This window comes from Drosophila montana, unplaced genomic scaffold, assembly GCF_035044405.1.
Source record: "Drosophila montana isolate Dmon_TW-CO22-7 unplaced genomic scaffold, ASM3504440v1 contig_2781_1, whole genome shotgun sequence".
Taxonomy (NCBI): domain Eukaryota; kingdom Metazoa; phylum Arthropoda; class Insecta; order Diptera; family Drosophilidae; genus Drosophila; species Drosophila montana.
Window position 1 is genome coordinate 120,263 of NW_026997652.1, and position 15,226 is coordinate 135,488.

General features: G+C 47.0%; 2 protein-coding genes across 6 annotated transcripts; one reads left to right on the forward strand and one right to left on the reverse strand.

Moving 5' to 3' along the window:
* Positions 1-997: 997 nt before the first annotated feature.
* IntS6 (integrator complex subunit 6) lies at positions 998-10,457 on the reverse strand. Of its 5 annotated transcripts, none has more exons than XM_064684520.1 (3): positions 10,294-10,457; positions 6,724-7,233; positions 998-6,533 (listed from the first exon to the last, which is right to left on the reverse strand). In XM_064684520.1, exon 3 carries the CDS (start codon positions 6,470-6,472, stop codon positions 2,054-2,056), a length of 4,419 nt encoding a protein of 1,472 aa, XP_064540590.1. In that variant the 5' UTR covers positions 6,473-6,533; positions 6,724-7,233; positions 10,294-10,457; the 3' UTR covers positions 998-2,053. The 5 variants fall into 5 exon arrangements, with proteins under 5 accessions (XP_064540590.1, XP_064540587.1, XP_064540588.1 ...); XM_064684517.1 differs by having other exon boundaries at positions 998-6,537; XM_064684518.1 differs by lacking the exon at positions 10,294-10,457 and adding an exon at positions 9,989-10,114 and having other exon boundaries at positions 998-6,537.
* Positions 10,458-10,579: 122 nt separating this feature from the next.
* Rtel1 (Regulator of telomere elongation helicase 1) lies at positions 10,580-14,686 on the forward strand. The gene is made up of 7 exons (XM_064684523.1): positions 10,580-12,008; positions 12,067-12,614; positions 12,760-13,423; positions 13,486-13,646; positions 13,712-13,844; positions 13,897-14,163; positions 14,229-14,686. The coding sequence occupies exons 1-7, from the start codon at positions 10,680-10,682 to the stop codon at positions 14,448-14,450; spliced, it is 3,324 nt and encodes a 1,107-aa protein (XP_064540593.1). The 5' UTR covers positions 10,580-10,679; the 3' UTR covers positions 14,451-14,686.
* The last annotated feature ends 540 nt before the right edge of the window (positions 14,687-15,226 follow it).

Consider the following 15,226-nt stretch of genomic DNA (forward strand, 5'->3'; position numbering starts at 1 on the left):
ATGGGCTTCACTGCCGCGGCGCAGCCCACCGAGTGGGGGTCATGGCAGCCGTGGTAGGCGCGTAATGTAGCATGTCTTGTCTATTTGTGGGGGCGGGGGGGGGGGGGGGGATGTTGGGGACAGAGGGCAAAAATAAACAATAAATGGTTGGACAAATTTGATTAGAAGAAAACGCCAAATGGCACACAAAAAATAAATTGTAAGCAATACTTTTTATTCAATTTGCAGCCAAATGTCGAGCTGCTGTTTTTTGTTGTTGTTGCCTATGAAATTTGTTAAATATGCTATTTTATTAAAAATATTTAATGCTCTTGAACGTATGTAACAAAAACAGGCACACGCACACGCACGCACACAGTCACACTCGCGTCTTTCTAACGGTAACTCTCGCCTCGTCTCTCGCCTATGAACAGTGTGCAAAAACGCGCAAATTGAAATAAACAAATATATCGATAACAAATGTTTGCGTTTAAAAAACAGATTTTCTTTTTCGTTTTCTCATTTTGTTTATATATATATATATATATATGTATGGTATATGTAATGTATGTATGTAACTGCATTGCAATTTGTTAAAAGTATAAGTGTGTATATGTGTGTGTGTGTGTGTGTGTGTGTGTGTGTGTTTGTATGTATGTACACATCTACGTTGAAATTGCTGCATAAAAACTAAAATCTAAAATAAAACTTAGTGTTAAAAAAAAAAAAACGTTATGAACAAAAAAAAACTTTTCGCCTAGAACAGATTTATGTATAAATATATATGAAGATATATAGATCAATAATTAAGTCAACTCCTGCTAAATACAACAATAAAAAATCACTTACGAAAAACAAATTTTTTATAATTATTTGAATAATTTAAAAACCTGACGAATCGAGCTGATCGCTTAAAAAAAAAAAAAGGAAATACATTTTTTATGAATTATATTGTACAGCTCAAACGGTTAAAAGTCGAACGCGGTATTAGAATAGAAAAAGTGTGTGTTTTAATTAAAAAATAAACATTAAATGTGATTTTCTTTTTTTGTTGTTTTTTTCTTTTGTTTTTCGCTTAAGCCTAAAGCCTTTATAATAATATATAAGATATATGATTTGTTTGATTTGTTTGATTTGTTTTGTTGTTTTGTTGTTTTGTTGTTAGCAGGCTTTTACGAACTGAAGTGGTTTTTATGCTTACTTGGCTAATACAGTTATTAGGCTATAGACTAAATCGACTAACAACTAATTACATACTCTAATGGGCTACAAATTGTTTTTAATTCTTGCATACATTTGCTTTAACTTTACACGTAATGTAACTAATTTTTGTTTATTTTAATTTTAAATTAATTTTTTTTTTTTTCATTTTGTTTTAGCTGACTTAAAGTTAGGTATTATTTTTTTGTTTATGCTTAGAATTAACTTTTGTTTTGTTTTGTTGTTGTTGTTGTTGTTGCTGTTGTTTGTTTGTTTTTATGCTTAACAACTACATAAATACAGCCCCTATACAAACCCTAAGAAAAAAAATATAATATATATATATAGAAATCGGTAATTATGTAAACCCCACGACACAGAATAATTTGCTCACGACAATTTCACTATATACAAATGTGTAGGTGTGTTATTGTGGTGTTGTTGTGTGTGTTGTGGTGTGTGTATTTTGCTGTTTGCACTCGAATTTGGGAATTGACACACTTAATATATATATATATATATATATATATATACATATATATTAGATCATTTCTGGTTTGGCCAGGCGCGCTGCTTCCTGCTTAATCTTAAGCTTTCATAATAGACTTTATATAGGCTACACACACACACATATATATATATATATATATATAAATTGGATATATATCTATAGAATTATGTATATATATATATATATGTGTGTAGCTAAACCTAACACTGCGGTTCAGTTAACGGCTGCTGTTGTTGTTGTTGTTGGTTGTTGTTGACATCACAGACATGTTGCATGTTGTTGTTGTTGTTGTTGTTGTTGTTGTTGTTGTTGCTGTTGCTGTTGTTGCTACTTGTTGCACGCTCAGTTCCATAGCAGCCAACGTTAACTCTTTGTTATCTCGAGCTGCTGCTGATTCCGCTCCCACCACTCCTGTATGCTGTTGACCATTTGGTGTCGCCGGAAGCGCATCGATTCCGTGATGCACATGTCTATGAAATCGGACTTCATCTCCTGGTCGCCCTTCATCAAATTCAAATGCTCCAGCAGTTGGCTGTAATCCCGACCTGGTCGTCGTATATCACGAAAAATTTGCAAACGCAAATCCACATTATGTTTGCGCGCCGCTTCGCGCTGATCCTCGCTGAGGAGGATGCGTTCCGGCGAGCTCGCGATCTCGCCGTTATTATCGTTATCGTTATCGTTATCATTATCATTATCGTTGCTGTTGTTGTTGTTGTTATTGCTATTATTATTATTGTTATTGTTGTTAATATTGCTATTATTATTATTGTTGCTGTTGCTGTTGGTGTTGTTGTTATTGCTATTGTTGTTGCTGTTGCTGCTGTTGGTGTTGGTGTTGTTGCTGCTGTTGCTGCTGTTGGTGTTGGTGTTGTTGTTGCTGTTGCTGTTGGTGTTGGTGTTGTTGTTGCTGTTGTTGTTGCTGTTGTTGCTGCTGCTGTTGCTGACGTGCGTCGGCGATGCTTTTGGCTCCAGTTTGGGGCTGCTGTTGCCGTAAGTTCTGCTATGAAAGCTGCTGCTGCTGCTGTTGATGTTGCTGTTGTAGTGGCTCAGGCCGCTGCCCCAGTAGAAATGCGGATTGCTAGCAGTTGTTGCGCTGCTGCCGCCGGCTGTGCGCTTCAGTGCATCAAAGCAGTTAACAGCTATGTTGTCCACTTCAGGATCATGGCCATTGCCCTCGCTGGCATTGCCGTTTAAAGTGTTGCTGCCGCTGCCGATGCTGTTACTGTTGCTGCTGCTGCTGTTGTTGCTGCTGCCGCTGCTGCTGCTGCCGCTGTTGTGGCTGCTGCTGCTGCCGCTGTTGCCGTTGTGGCAGGTTTGCAATATGCGCGAGATCTCGGAGGCATCATTGATATCATTATGACTATAATAGGTAGGTGTTGTTGCTGCTGTTGCTGCTGTTGTTGAGCTGCTGCTGTTGGTCGTTGCTGCTGCTGCGGTTGCTGACGCCGCTGCTGCTGTGGCAGCTGGTGCGGTCACGGCCGGCGGCGACAGCATCGCCGCATGCTGACTCGTATAGCCGTTGGCCACCAGCAACAGCGGCGGCATTGCTGCTGCGCCTGCGCCAACCTTATGCATTGCCGTTGTTGCCTCCAGCATGTTCATGGCATTGTCGAGGGGCACGTGCGTTGCGCCCACATTGCTGCTGTACGCCGGATGATGCTGCATGGTCAGCCCGTTGAGCGGCACATAAAAGACGCCGCTGCTGCTGTTGCAGGCGCTGCTGCTGCTGATGCTGCTGCTGTGATTGCTGGCATAGCTTATGCTGCTGCTGCTCGGCTCGGGCGCGCCGTTGCTGACGGCTGCAATTGCTGCCAGGCTGCTGCTGCTGCTGCTGCTGGCTGTTGCCGCCAGCGTTTCCGTCGTGGCAGTTGCCGCTGCGATGCTGCTGCTGCTGTTGCTGTTGCCAGCGCTGCTGCTGCTGCCGCCGCCGCCGCTCCCGCTGCTGCTGCTGCTGCTTATATTGCTGCTGCTGGCGGGGCTACTGCTGCTGCTGTTGTTGTTGTCAACTTCGTTGGCGCGCTCCTCGTCGCTGATGCCGTTGATAAAGTTGTGCACATAACCATTGAGCGGCATCTCCTGCTCGCCGGTCTCCTCCTCGCTGAAATCAAAGCTCATGCGTTCCGGCGTATGCGGACCCAGCGACAAGCCTGAGTCATTGTTGCCGGCGTCAATGTTGCCCGAGTCATTGTTGCCGCCGCCGCCGCCGTTGCTGCTGCTGCTGCTGCTGTTGATGCTGTTGATGCTGTTGATGCTGTTGATGCTGCTGCTGCTGCTGATGGACGCCTCGGATGCATAGCTGCTGTTGCTGTCCTCGTCGAGCAGCAGCAGCTCGGAGACGCTGCTGACCGCGGAGCTGGGGCTGGCGCTGCCGCTGCGCAATGAGTCCATGGACATGCGCCGGAACTCGAAGGCGCGCGGCAAGGGACCCGCCTTGCGTTTGCGACCGCGTGTTGTAGTCTCCAGCTTCTTGGAGCTGAAACCGCCCATGGGCCCGCCCAGGCCAATGCTGTGGTGGCTGCTGCTGCTGCTGCCGCCGCCGCCGTTGTTGTTGTTGCCGTTGCCGCCGCCGCCGAGCATTAGGCCGGACATGCCGCCAACAACTGAACCCATGCCGCCGCCAGAATTGCCGGAGGAGCCGCCGCCGCCGCCGCTGCCGCCGGATGTGGGCGAGTGGTTGCCATTGCCGCCATGGGAGCTCTGCTTCATGGGCGCCACATCGCTGAGATCGGCCTCGTCGACCATGACCATGTGCTTGTCCTTCTTATAGGGATTGCCGAACATGTGCTGGCGCACATTCGTTGGCTCGATTTCGCGCAACGGATTGTCCTTGTTCTTGAGATACTCCTGATAGTTGCCCATTTCGGCGATGGGCAGACAATGGCCCGAATCCTTGGCCACCAGGCTGGCGGGTCGCAAAAATGTCTCCCGCATCCGAGCAATCTCATCGACCAGATCCCGACGTGGTATATCGAACGGATTGCGATACGTTTTCGCCGACGACTGATGCGTCAGCTGGGGCACAACGATCGTATAGTTCTCGACGGGCTCGATTTCGGCATGGAGCTTGGCGAACGTGTCGCGCAACAGCGGATGCCGGACGAGATCGCGACGCAGTGCAGCGCCCGTGCACAGTTTGGCCGTCTCCACCTGGCGATAGGGCGGCTTTGGCTGCTTCAGCTGCTTGTAGACCTTCAGACAGAGATTCTCCTGATCCTGTTTGGCCGTGTTCTTGATGTGCTTCAATTGATTCGCTATCGTCGGCGACAAATAGTTGTCCACATTCTCCGGCAGCAGGAACTGCAGCAGCTGGTACGGCACATTGATGTTGACCAGCGCCTTGCGCAGAAACGGACAGTAATAGGGCGGTATGGAGCGCACATAGGCATTGAACTTGTACATGAGATCGTTGGGCGGACTCATGTTATACTTGTGGATGAGGTCGTGCAGCAGCGGCAACAGCGCCGGATAGTTGTAGGCCAGCACGTATAGATGCACCTGTGTGAAGTTCGGCGATGCCTTCAGATAGCCGAAGGGCAGCTCGAATCCGTGCATCCCATTGGTGACGATCACCTGCCAGCACTTGTTCATCTCCCGCTTGTTGAGTATCTGCAGCGTTAGGGGGCAGCCCTCGATCTCGTACTTGTCCACCGGAAAGCTGCGCACCAGCTGCGGCTCATCGACGGCGGGCGTTAGGATCTTCAGCTTCGGATGGGCATCACGCGGCGGCAACGTGATGGCCTTCGAGTCCGGCCAATAGGGCTCCGGCAGCGGCCAATATCCGATGGGGAAAGTCTTTTGTGTGATATGCTTTTGCACATAGATCATCTTCTTGATCGGCTGGAAGACAATGTCCGGCGTCGGCTCATTCGATGTGGATGTGGCAGCTGTCGAGCTGCTGGCGCCGCCGCCGCTGTTATTATTGTTGCTGCTGCTATTATTATTATTGTTGTTGTTGTTGCTGTTGCTGTTGTTGTTGCTGCCGCTGCTGCTGCTGTTGCTGCCGCTGCTGTTGCTGGTGTTGCCATTGTTGCCGCTGCCCCCGCTCGACTCCTTGGGCACCATGGGCTCGAATTGCAGCACAACACCGGGCTGAACCTTCTGCACCAGACTCTCGATGCACTGATTGAGCACATAATGGCTGCGGACGCGATAGGACCGACCGCCGGTTACCTCGCACATGCGCTCAATGGGTGAATCGTCGTGGGGCACCTTTCCGTCGACACGTTCATCGATTTTATTGCCCGGCATGCGCAATACGAGCGAGAACAGACGCTGATCCCAGCGGAAGGGCTCTTTGGTGAATTTGGTGCCCGGTATTTGATTGCTTAGCGGTAAAATGATCTCCTGATGGACGCCATTGCGATAGGAGTAGCGACCACCGTCGGTGATCACAATAATGACCGATGGCTCCAAATAGAACGGACATCGTCCCTGGCCGTATGTATCGATGCCCGACTGCATCCGATTCAGGTTGAGCAAGTCGAAGGCGTTGCGCAGCGATTCGCCCATTGAGGTGAGGCCGTGACTTTGCAGATTTTTCAATTCATTCATGAATGTGGCATGATTCTCCTTCCAGCCGGCCTTCACATTCGCCGGCGGCTCCTCGAACGTGAGCAGCATATAACGATCACCGAGACAATCCTGGGTCCGTTGACGATATTTGAGGAACGTCTCGACGGCACCTTTGGCTATGTCCAGATACGTTTTTTGCACACCATTCACATACGCCTTCTGGCACATGGACGACGAGGTGTCCACCAGGAAGAGTATGATTGTCATGGCTGCCAATGCCCGACTCTACACACTCACGCCTATGCCGTTGCTCTGAACACTCTTTGGTCTACCTAAAAAAAATACACATTTTTTTTGTTTTAAATACAAAAAAAAAAAAATGCATAAACAAAAAAATAACCGCATGAGTTAAAAACAAATAATTTGATACACACACGCGCACAAACACACACACACACACACACACATGCGTGGACACGCTGTGATTAGTGAGCGCATTAAATGCAAACTTAATTTACCGTTTCTTGCGCTTTGGAGAGTCTATTTGAGCTCAATGCAGCTGCAGTTTGTGAGTGAGTGAGCGAGCAAGCAAGCGAGCGAGAGGAGAGCGTAGGTAGGTATTGTCTGTGTAATTGTTGAGAGTTGTGGGTGTGTTGTGCAGAGTCGTCGTCTTCTTCTTCTTCTTCTCTTTTAACTACTGACTGTTGCACATAGCTCTTCTCCAACACTTATCCGTTACTTGTTGTTGTCGTCTCTGTTGCAGCAGTTGGTGTTTTTTTTCTTCTTTTTGGTGTGTTTTTGTCTGTGTGTGTGTATGTTGTTGTTGTTGTTTTTTTTTACAGCTCTCTTGACTTTGTTGCTGCTGCTGCTGCTGCTGCTCTTTCTCAGTGATTGCTAGCAGCGTGCTTCTTTCTCCTGATGTCCTGGACTTAAGCGATTTGCTCTTTTTCTTCGTTTCACTGTGCCGCTTTTATAGTACATGTTGCGTGAAACAGCTGACATTTGGATTTGAAAAGTACCAACAAACTCTGCAATGAAACGAGAGACAAAAAAACAAAAAAAAATTGATGGAAAGAGAATGGAAAAAAATATCAGTCAATTACAATTCGTATGTTGCGCATACGCACTGTGGTGCGACAGTGAAATTAAGCAAACACAAACGAAGTCGAGCTAAGTTTTGTAATACACACGAACACACACACAAACACACGAACGCACGACAGATAGATACGCATATACATATACATTCATATACATATGCATATATGTATATGTATGCATCTATCACCTTCGCAATCACTGATAATGCTCAAGCCAACGGAACTCAAACACATACATATACAGACACACAAACAAGAACACGCACAATTTGGACAATAAATGTGCTAATTTTGCCTGAAGAGCTTCTGACTGCGACTTTAAAGCTCGATCGCTCGCTCTCTTTTTTTCATTTTTCTTCTCTCTCCCTCTCTCAAGTTGTCGTCTTATATGCGCATCCCCGCGCTCTGGGTTCTGGAAACAAAAACAAAAAACAACAAAAAAAAAAAAACGGTTTGACACAAATTCAGGCCAAACAGCAGACAATCGACTCCGAGACGCCCTCTGCCACAGCCAGTTAGTTATTTCGGCTGCTCTACAAAAGTCATTCATTTACTCTACACTTGGCTAGTATGTGATCGCGATTGGGATTGCGATCGCTCTGTTGGCATTAGAGATGAGCGTGAGCGTGAGCACATTGATCAATTCACGAGATCCACATGCACGATCATGCTGATAAGTGTGTGTATATATACTACATATATTTATGCAAATATATATTCTTTTGTATGCGTCTACCTATGAATGCTCATATTTCTGTTGCTTTCACAATTTACACCCATGTCGAAATGTATTATCAAGGCCTTCTTTTGGAAACACAATGAATTCTCATACATATATGTATATAAATATTTATATATACATATATGTTTATTTATTTACATGCACACAAGAATAATTATATAGAGTCGCAGTCACACACATGCCCGTGCATATTATTTTAGAAGCACGTGTGCAGTTTTTTTCACTATCATCTCTAACGATCGGCTCACGTCACTCTCACGCACGCATCTCTAATTGGCAGCAACAACGGGCCAAATGCAAAGATGAAAAATATTCGGATATTATCTAAAAGTTCCGCACTTGCTGGCAAAAAATGAAGAAAAAAAGCCCTCCCCTGCTTCGGACACGATTTAAGTCCAAGTCAACGTACATATAATGTATTTCGAAGGAATGTAAAATGACGCGCGGCAAACAAAAAAAAAAAACTGAAAAATTCTTATCGACGCGCCTGCATTTTTCGTTGTCATCGGTGCCGCCGCCTTCTGGCGACTAATTGACTGAGTTTCGAGTACAAAGCACTCAATTTCTATTTGAATAGGAGCACTCATTCACACACATACACACACACGCGCACACATGCAAGCGTATTACATGCGTGTACTACATTCACGCTCAACGACGCAGCCCAGTGTTGCCAGACATCAAACAGAATGCACAATATACTAGGTAAGCAGATGCTTGCAGGTAACCAATAACAAGCACGTGGATATTATTATCAAACGGTCACGTCGAATTATTTAATACATTATTATTAAGAAACACAAACTCAAACAGAATTGTTTAGCACACAATAACATTAGCATTTGCCGCTGGTGGCAACGCTGCCACAAAAGCAAGGTAACACAACAATGCGGGTAGGGAGGGGGTTGAACATACTCCTGCAATTTTTTTTTTTGTAGCCGCAACTGAACACGCTACGTCTTTCAAATTTACTGCTTAGAGCTTGTAAAGCAACACAGGAACAAAAACACCTTGATTTAAGAATCGACCTTGCCGCACAGGATCGCCAATTGTTTCTGCGTTTTGTTGTAGTGTGAGTGAGAGCTGGGAGAGGGGTAGATGGTTAGAGTCGCTCATTATTTGACAAACATCATGATTAGAGTGACCTTAATATTAAATGCGACATGAACACGAACAAGAACTTATTTGCATGTGGCAGTGGGGCTGGCTAATGCGTTTATCGTCTATCGATCGACGATACACGCAATGCAACATTGCAACCGATTGTGTAGAACGCGCCAAGATTTCAAATGTTATCGTGTCTATTATTTGCAGCTGATTGTGAGTGCAATAATTGTTGCTGCGTTAATAACACTAAAAGAATAATTTTTACAACTACGTTCGCAACGTTACAAGCATTAACGTACACACTATCTCTTTCACAAACACACGCACAGCATCTTCATCATCATCAGTGAGAGTCGAGTGGTAAAAAAAAAAGAAGCACTAAACATAAGCTGAACTATTTACTACTACTCGGACTGGACTGGCTAACTCTACACGGCGCCTGTAGCCCAAAAGAGCGGGGCGCAGCCTTAGCCGTTTAATATGTTGTTGGCAATTAACTAAACAAATATTCATATTATTGTTATTAATCGGGAATATTCAGTTACAGTTGCTGTATCTGCGTTAAGACGAACAGTGTTGGACTGACTGAGGAGTGGGGGGATGGGGTAGGTAGCGCGCAGTGTTGTTTTGAGCAATTTTTTATTCTGTTATATTTTACTTTGTGCCAACAAAAATTTATCACCACCTCCGCCGCGCGCGCTCAAACCAACGACCATAGCCACGCACTCACACACAGTTAAATAAGGCACACACACATACACATATGGTGTATATGTGTGCGGCTGTATTAAGGTGCATAGCCCATAGCACACAAACAACAACTTTTATACGCACGCTCTCACGCTCACTGCTCCTCTCTTTTGGCGCTCGCTCATCCAAGCAGCCGCCCCCGCCACCCGACCGCGCAACCGAACCCAACATCCAACCAACCAATCCACTCGCCAACTGACTGACTGACTGACTGACTGTCGACTGCGATGACGATGACGACGACGGCGACGACGACGACAACGACAACGACAACGGCAACGACGGCGATGGCGCAAACGACCGACCGACAGCCGAACCGCCGAAGCGACACGACCACGACACGACCAGTGGTGGCATGTATGTATGTATGTAGCAATTTGTATGTTTACTTGTAGTATCTCAGCAGGCGGGTAAGTTTGTTTCACACACACACTGAGGCCGTCACTCTCGTTGCGTCCCGAGTTGTCGCCTCTGCCTTTTCTATTGCTATTGCATCTGTTTCATCTACTTTGGCGCCGCTGGCCAACCAACCTCTCTGTTCAAAAGTAAAAAACTAACTGAGCCGCTGCGATTGTTGTTATTTTTGGTGTATATCGATAAATCGATAAATGGACAGGGCTGTTAGTTATCAAACGGGCACAGAGTTGGTTTGGTTAGTTATTTGTTTATTTTATTAATTTCACAACTGAGCACTGTTTAATTGTCGATTACAATCAACAATAATTCGAATAGTAAATCGGATTTGCTAATACATTAACAAAATGTGGCATAAATTATGTGTTTATTTGTTTTGCCGTACACAACACAGGCGACTAGCCTGTATATTCTAATCGGTTCTAAAACAGGGTCGTTTTTCTATATAACACATGTTATTATTGTTTTGGCGCGCGAACTCGACAGACAACGGATAACAGGAACGACAACAAACAGCATTTCCCGGATCGATATTAGGATAAGGGTGTGCATCGGCGTGCCTACTTTTGTTTGTGTGCTTGCAAGTGCTGAACATAATAAGTGCTACTTCAGTGCAATGCCGGAGAATATTATCGCCGGCATTCCGGTGCATTTTCCCTTTGAGCCATACGAGGTGCAACGCGCCTACATGGAGAAGGTGATTATGTGCCTGCGCGATGGCACCAACGGCGTCTTGGAATCACCCACCGGCACGGGCAAAACGCTGAGTCTGCTCTGCGCCTCGCTTGCCTGGATACGGACACGTCAATCGGAGCAGCAGCTGTACATGCAGAAGATACAACTGGACCAACAGAAGCAGGCAACAGGTGCAGGTGCAGGTGCAGGTGCAGGTGGAGCTGGCGCTGGCGTTGCTGAATTAACCGCCGTCATGGGCAAGGCCAATAATTGGGGTGTGCCCAAGGTAATATACGCCTCGCGCACCCACTCCCAGCTGAGTCAGGCGATGCGTGAGCTGAAACGCACCGCCTATGCCAATATGAGATCTGTGGTCCTCGGTTCGAGAGATCAGCTCTGCATACATCCGGACGTCATGCGGGAGCTGGGCAATTCGAACAAGGTGAACATGTGCAAGCTGAAGGTGCACGCGAAGACGTGTTCGTTTCAGTTGCGCGTCGAGTCCAAAAAGGATCATCCCGATTTCCGTGGCCCCAGCATCATGGATATTGAGGATCTGGTTAAGGTCGGACAGCGCCTCAAAATGTGCCCCTACTTTGCCTCCAAGGAGCTGGTCAACGGTGCGGACATCACATTTATGCCCTACAACTATCTGTTGGATCCCAAGGCGCGCAAGGCGAACAAGATTGAGCTGAGCAACACGATTGTCATATTGGACGAGGCGCATAACATCGAAAAGATCTGCGAGGAGTCCGCCTCGGTGCAGATACGCTCCTCCGATGTGGCCATGGCCATTGACGATATCACGCACATTATGAAAATCTTCACCAGCGGCGATGCACAGGACACGGGCGGTCCCGAAGAGCCCAAAGACTTCACGCTCGACGATCTGACGCTGCTCAAGGAGATGCTCCTCGAGCTGGAGAAGGCCATCGATGGCGTTGTCGTTGACAACAAAGCCGAAGGCGCCACCTATCCAGCTGCACATATCTACGAGCTGCTCGGCAAAGCAAACGTGAGTTGGTCCATCAAATATATGTATGAAGCTAATCCATATACCCATTCCGATGCAGTTCACCTATGGCAATTGTGCCACAATTGTCGCCCTGCTGGACAAACTGGTGCAGTACCTCATGGTCGCCTCCCAGCACTCGACGATGCTGCGCAAGGGCGGCAGCTTTATGGTGCTGGCCGACCTGCTGAACATTGTGTTTGCCAACAAGGAGGATGTCATGGCCAAGGTGCATCGCAGCTTCAAGGTGCACGTCGAGATTGAGGACAACAAACAGACGAAACATGCAGCGAGCGGCGCCAAGCCGCAAACCGGCTGGCTGGGCAAGGGCAACAATGCAGCGAGCAGCGTCTCCAAGACGGCCAAGATCATTAATTTCTGGTGCTTCAATCCGGGCTTTGGCATGGAACAGCTGCTCAATGCACACGTGCGCAGCGTCATCCTCACCAGCGGCACACTGGCGCCGCTCAAGCCGCTAATTGCCGAGCTGGCCATACCTGTGGCCCATCATCTGGAGAATCCGCACATAGTCAACCATTCCCAGGTCTATGTCAAAATCATTGGCACCGGTCCGGATCGCGAGCAGCTCATATCTAACTACAAGAATCGGTATGGCGAAAAAAAAAAACAACACACGAAAGCAAATGCAATTTTCACTCTAATTCTCAAACGGTTTAAGCGACTAAGCTGGGGGAGAGAGATAATTATTTGCATTTATGTTTTCTCTATCTTTATCTTTTTGGCCTATTCACAGGGACAATCCGAAGTACATCAGCTCGCTGGGCCAAACGATTTTGAATGTGTCGCGCATTGTGCCGGATGGCCTGTTGGTATTCTTTCCCTCGTATCCGATGTTGAATCAGTGCGTGGACGCTTGGCAGGCGAGCGGCCTGTGGGCGGATATATCGTGTCGCAAGCCAATATTTTTGGAGCCGCGCGGCAAGGATCAATTTACCAGCACCATGGAGGAGTTCTATCAGGCGATACGCGATTCGAAGGGCGCCTGCTTTATGGCCGTGTGTCGCGGCAAGGTGTCCGAGGGCCTGGACTTTGCCGATCGCAACGGACGGGCGGTTATCATAACGGGCCTGCCCTTTCCCCCGCTCAAAGATCCCAAGGTTGTGCTAAAGCGTCGCTACTTGGAAACGAATCGCACCAAAGAGAACCAGCTGCTCAGCGGCCAGGAATGGTACAATTTGGACGCGACACGTGCCGTCAATCAGGCGATCGGCCGTGTCATCCGGCATCGCAACGACTATGGCGCCATATTGCTGTGCGATGCACGCTTCCAGGACATGTCGCAGGTGCAGCAGCTATCCAAATGGATACGCGGCCATCTGGGCGCACGGCCACAAAGCTCGCCGTTTGGTCCCATTGTCCGTGAGCTGCGGCAATTCTTCAAGCATGCCGAACAGACGGTTAGCCCACATTCATTTCCCTATCAATTTGTTATGCCAACTAACCTACCCAATTCCCACAGATGGCACAGCCGGAGGAGCGCGTCGTTGAGCCGCTGCTGCAAACCGTTTGCAAGGAGGAGCAGCCAACGCTGGCGTCCAGCAGCAGCAGCAGCTTGGGCCAAATCAAACGTGAACCCGGCACTGGAGGCACCAAATTTCAGCTGGCCAGCGAACTGGCTGCGTGAGTGCCTGAAGGGCGTAAATAATGCTGAATAGCTTTTGATATATGTTCAACACATTTTGCAGCCAAGCTGAAATGGCCAACTCGATTAAGACGTGGACGCCGGCGGATTATGCGAATGCAGCGGGACGCAGCACACTGGGCCGAAGAGCGCCCGATGCCATGGACTTTATGAGTCGGCTCAATGCCAATGTGACGGTAAGCTTGTTTGCCTGAGATGATGTCCTGAACTGACCTTCTGACTTGACAGAGCATCGACTTCAACGGCACGGACACTGGTCAGGATCTGGTCAAGATACACAAGCGTGAGCGCAGCTCGCCCACAGCCAGCGAATCTTTGATGACCACCAAGAAGCGCTACAAGCTCATCGGCAACGATTCGCTCAAGACTGAGCCCAGCGAGGCGGCGGCAGCTAGCAGAAGCAGCATCAGCAGCAGCAGCAGCAGTTTCTGCCCAACTCCCTCTCAGTCGCAGCTTAAAGAAGCGCCCGAATCGCGTGCAGATTTTCTGCGTGAGGTTTGTCTGGCCACACAGCATTTCCACAAATTCCTTTAACTCCTCTGCTCGTTTCCAACACACAGGTGCGCAGCGTCATCGATTGCGATCAGTTTCGCAGCTTTGGCAAGGCGCTGCTGGCCTATAAAACCGGCGGCGATGGTTGCTTTGAGACGCTCATGGTGCTCCTACTGGACGTGCTGGGTGCACCCCAGCTGCGTTATCTGCTGCATGGCATGCGACGCTATCTGAAGAACGAGCACAAGGTCGAGTTCGATGTGCGCTTGGCCAGCTTTCAGGCAACCTAGTCTTGCGCCTCGGCCAAGCAAGTTTTTCGCCCAACTGACTGAAGATTCAAGAGAAGAAACAAACTGTGTAAAGCTTCTAACATATATACTATATATAATAATACTGCCTTAGACTTACGCTCTGTGTTACCAAATGCTTGCTCCAGTCGCATATGCCGAAGAGTCCTTAGGGCATGTGCCACGCACACGATCCGTGTACATTCTCCGCCTGCAATTAAACATTTTATACAATCAAATTTACTATTCATTTATGTTTTTGCTTATGTACCGAATATTTAATACCCTTGCAGACACATGTCTTAGAAATGTTGTCAAACCCAATTGTTGCGGCTTATCAGATATGTTATAGGAGCATAATGCAGCTCGTAATATTGAGTTTGGTCAGAAAAAAAAAAACAAGATAAACAAAAAAGACTTAAAGCTGTCGATGTTCATTTTCAGAGTTGTAAACAGAACATTTTTCCATACAAAATGGCAGCTATATAATTTGGTGGTCCAATGTTTAGTTTCATTTAAATAATTTGTAGTTAGATTAAAATGTTTTGGAAAAATAAAAATCTTTGCATAGAAGACTTATATTTGATTATGATTTCAATTGTGACCAAAATATTCTTACATACAGTTATTATATATATATATAAATCTATGCATATAATCTTATGTACACGTCCAAGTGATCCTTTATACAGATATTTGAAAATATGTTTTAAGTTCGCATTAAAAATTTGGCATCAATTTTTTCCGCCCATTAAAAGATTGAACCCGTGTTTTCAGCC